Genomic DNA, 4,821 nt, shown 5'->3' on the forward strand with positions numbered 1-4,821 from the left:
TGCAAATGTCGTCGGCGTATATAGAGACATGAACTGTCCGCGGTAAACACTCCACAAGTCCTACCAAGACGAGGTTGAACAATATAGGGCTCAGCACTCCACCCTGCGGCACACCACGGCAGATGTAATGTTCCGAAGTTGGGCCGTCTTCAGTCTGTAAGAAAAACCGCCTCTCGGTCAAATAGTCCCGAATCCATTGATACATCCGGCCACCAACTCCCACAGCCTCAAGTGAGTTCAGTATGGCGTCATGGGCGACGTTGTCGTATGCTCCTTTGACATCGAGAAAAAGTGCAACTGGTAGGCGCTTGAGGATTTTCTGTTCTTGGACCCAGGTAACGAGGTCAATAACATTGTCGATGGATGAGCGACCTCGACGAAAGCCAGCCATGGCATCCGGATAGATGTTGAATCGCTCGAGGTACCATTCCAAGCGAGCAAGAATCATTCTTTCCATCACTTTGCCGACGCAGCTCGAAAGCGCAATCGGACGATATGATGATAAATCAAGCGGAGACTTTCCAGGTTTCAGAATGGGGATCAAGCGGCTCGATTTCCATTGTTTAGGAACAACGCCGTTTCGCCAAGACTCATTGTAGTAGTTGAGCAGCTCACTACGTGCGTCATGTCCAAGGTGGCATAGGGCAGCGTACGTGATGCCATCTGGTCCTGGTGACGAAGAACGCCTGCAGGTCGCTAACGCAGCGTCGAGCTCTTCATGTGAAAATAGCACGTTCACTTCTGGTACACGTGCCTCAGGGACGCCATTCAGTGCCGCGTCAGTAGGGATGATCACGGATCCAGAAACCCGCACACAGAACTCTTCAGCCACTTCAAACTGCGAGCGGTGTTGGTAGAGGGCCAGAGCAGCAAAGGGCTTCCTTTGATGCGGGCATGAGCGAAGACCCCTAACCGTTCTCCATATGTGTGAGAGCGATCTTCGGGGATCAAGCGTCTGACAGAAAGATTTCCATCGCTTGTCTTCCAATTTATCCATATTATGCTGAACTTTCTTTTGTATGCGTCGTGAAGCCCTTAGGTCTAGAACCGATTTCGTGCGCCGATACCTTCTTTCCGCCTGTCGGCGTTCCGCACGCAGCCTCTCCAGTTCTGTGTCGAAGTGTGTTCGCCTTGCTGACCTTGTGAGCGAGCACATGAATGCTTTCATTGAGTCCGCGATTTCGTCTTCTATATTGTGTGAAAGGCCTTCCAGACATGCGTCATCCATATGCTCCTTAAACCTTGACCACTCAACTGTACGCAAGACTGTAGAGGAGCATTGCCCAACTCCACTAATCTTGATGTATGTTGGAATATGGTCGCTTCCATGTGTCTCTATGTCAGTAAACCATTGGACGCTCGAGGCGAAGCGTCGTTACACCAAAGTCAATTCTAAGCAGCTACTATAGGTTGTGCCTCGCAGAAATGTAGGGCTTCCATCATTCACACAGCACATATCATGGTCGGCAGCAAAGGAGGCAAGACTCCTGCCCCTGGAATCAATTTTAGTGCTTCCCCATAGCTGGTGATGCGCGTTAAAGTCACCTGTGATAACCCAGGGGCCATTGGTCATTTGCAATATTTTCTTGAGCCTTTTGCCATCAAAGTGACCCGCTGGGGATATGTAGGCTCCAATAAGTGTAAATGACACATTCTTCTTTTTTACATGCAGGCAGACATATTGGTTGTCGTCATGTGGCTCTACCGCGTGAGCGACATACGTAAGATCCGTGCGGATGTAGACGATTACTTTGCTGCATGCTCCGCATGTGGACGAGGCGAAAGGTTCGTAACCAGACAGTCTTAGTGGAGTCGATGTATTTGGTTCGCATATGACCAGTATGGGGAAGCGATTTGTAAAAACGAATTGGCGAAAGTCTGCTATGCGGGTCCTGAGACCTCTGGCATTCCACTGGAAGATCGACGCACCTTTAACTTCAGTGCGGAAGGCGACTATTGGTCGAGCCATGGTGCTTAGACGATGCTAGCAAGCACTGGATTTAGTGCATCCAGTATTTGCAGAGCACTTCGAGCTGCAGGTGTTTGTAGCTTGTTCAGGATCATGCGGATTGTATTAATTAGCGACTGCAGCATTACAGTCACTTGCCTGTCCTGGTCGGACAAATCACCGACAGTAGACGCCGAGGGTTGTCCTTCAGAAGTTTGCCGCGTTCCTGTTGGTGCTTGCTGTCGTTTTGGTAGGGCCGGCCAAGATTCGGCAGATGTCGTCTTCTCAGTGGTTTTGTCCTTCGTGGTCCTTTCCGCATTGTATGGTCTGGGCGGCAGAGGAGGAGGTGATGTCATAGGAAGTGGCAAGCGCGCCGTAGAGGCAACAGCCTTCCTTGAAGAACGTCGGCGACGGGAACGTCGCCTCCTGATCTTAGCGGCGGCTTCTCGATGAGTTGAATGATCTCTCACCATTTCTTTCAAGATGGTCATTTCCTTTTTAATATGTGGGCAATTCTTCGATGAAGCCTCATGTGACCCGCTGCAGTTCGAACACTTCATTACAGTGGCGCCACATTTATCTGCATCGTGGGGCTCCGCGCAGCGGGGGCATGTTGCCTGGTTTTCACAGACACTGCTCACGTGCCCCAGTTTCATGCATTTGCGGCATTGAAGAGGCTTCGGTATGAAAGGCCGCACAGCATGTCTGAAGTGTCCCACCTTAACATGCGAGGGTAGATGGTTACCCTTGAATGCAACCTTCACGCAGCGTGAACTGCCTATCCGAATAACATCAACAATGACCTCGTCATTAGCTGGCTTGACAAGAATTGGCAAGTCGTGGTTAAGGATGGCTACGTCGACGTCGTAGATAACGCCAATGACTATATCAGATCCCAGAGGGATGTAGGAGCGCACCTGAATGCCATCAAGGTCGGTTACGCTGCGTAGAGTGGTCAAAGCACCCGCGTGTTGGACATCGACCGCTAGTAGATTTTTGCGGGTGTTCACTAGAATGTCCGATATTTCATTGGGCACCAAGGCTTCCAGTAACATCGATGCAGATTGTCTGTTAAGCAGCTTCATGTTAGCGGTAGGAAGCACGGGCACAAGTATGATGGTATTGGCGTCCGGCCTTTGCGTCTGTCTTACTGTTTCCGTACTTGACGATGAAGACGTCCTAGTGTTCCTTCTCTTCGCTTTGCGGCTCTGCACAAGTTGGAAGTCGTCATCGGAAGGGTCGTCACTGCTGAGAGAGTAGACTTGGGTGTCCTCGCTGTCGCTGTCGCTCTGTTGACCGACCCGCTTCCTGGAGGCGGCCGCCGCTGACGCCGCCGTCGCCGGCAGACGTGCAGGGTCGTCCACGTCCATCACGACCGAGCAAGGAGCGAAGACCAGCGGATGCACTTAGATTTGCACGGAAATAAACCGGAGCTTGAAAGAACAGCACTGTGTCAAAGGACACTTCGTCGTCTTCCCCTTTGAAAATGAGATTTTAAAATACCACAAAGAGCAAGATATAGTGATCGTGGACACGCACACTAACAAACATTTGACGTGTTAAAAACCTTATACATTTTGCACTCTGCCACGTCACAAGCAGTCACCTAATAACTTGGAGGTACACCCTCCAGGTTATTGTACAATACAGAAATGAACGTGCCAGGAAAGCGACTGCGACTAGAACAAATACATGTAACTTAGTCTATAAATAGGATTTAAAAATATGACCGAGTGAGATTATTGATTATAGACTTGCACAATAACTGCAAATGTGTTACGAAAATGAATTTATACATTTCAATCTCTGCCATGTCACGAGCAGGGACTAAAGAGTTAGTACACCCTCCAGGTTATATGTACTTCTACAGTACACAAATAAAATTGCCATGAAAGCTGCTATGACTAGTACAAATAAACATGCTCACCTATCAATACAAATTTAAGATATCGCAGAGTAAGAGGTAGTCAATTGCACACAACTGTAATTTGTAAACACGCGTCGTGTTTACTGTTTCACGACTGACACAGAAATTAAAATAAATAGGCAGTAATAAACAATACTAAAATAGTAATAAAAACTCAATAAATCGGCAAAATATGGTGATACTGCCTTTTTCACTTGCTAGGAATGAGATGTCCATTGCTCTGGGTAAGCAGCATCATAGTTAATACAAAAAACTATATTCGCTTTAAGATATTGTCACATTCTACTCTAGGAAATGAAAGTCCACTACCCGGTTTGCACTTCGCTTCTAAAAACGTAAGCTACATTCACATTTGTTTCACAAAGTAAGCTCTAGCTGATAAACTACACTGATAACAGAGTATTCGTTATGACCAGAGGTTCTCAAGAGCAAACAATTAAATAAACCCTCTAAATATAAACTTTTTGCAATAGCAGGAAGACCTACAGGGACACTAAAGAGAAACACCAACTGAACTTTTACTAATAACGTAATCTGTCCAAACGATGTTCTTTTGGAGAGTTCTCTCTGCAGGCAGTGGCCATCCATTGTCGCGGAGGTACTCGTAACCTCTTGATCCGCAGGCGAGTCGCACTTTTAATGACTCCTGTATTGTTTTGTCAGTCCACGCAGATCCCCTCATGGTCCCTTTTTGCAGATAACGCAGTTCTTCTGCAAAAATCTTGTTGAATTACTGCCGCAGGTTTCTGCATTCTTCTTCAGCCTTGGCTCGTTTTTTTCTGTTTCAAGTTGAGTTGCCGTTTTATAACTAGAACCTCATCCGTTGGGTCAAGTGAAGACAGCACATACGAGTGTTCACTTTAACAGTGTACTGCACGTTACATCAGGCAATACTCATTATCACTTTGCTTGGTCACGGTTCAATAGAATACAGTTCAAAGCATTT

At 47.3% G+C, this 4,821-nt stretch overlaps 1 protein-coding gene across 1 annotated transcript; it reads right to left on the minus strand.

Moving 5' to 3' along the window:
- Nucleotides 1–1,443: 1,443 nt before the first annotated feature.
- On the minus strand, nucleotides 1,444–3,406 carry LOC125947528 (uncharacterized). Its single transcript, XM_049672429.1, has one exon. The coding sequence runs from the start codon at nucleotides 3,316–3,318 to the stop codon at nucleotides 1,975–1,977; it is 1,344 nt and encodes a 447-aa protein (XP_049528386.1). The 5' UTR covers nucleotides 3,319–3,406; the 3' UTR covers nucleotides 1,444–1,974.
- Between the last annotated feature and the right edge of the window lie 1,415 nt (nucleotides 3,407–4,821).

Source organism: Dermacentor silvarum, chromosome 8, assembly GCF_013339745.2.
Source record: "Dermacentor silvarum isolate Dsil-2018 chromosome 8, BIME_Dsil_1.4, whole genome shotgun sequence".
Classification (NCBI taxonomy): domain Eukaryota; kingdom Metazoa; phylum Arthropoda; class Arachnida; order Ixodida; family Ixodidae; genus Dermacentor; species Dermacentor silvarum.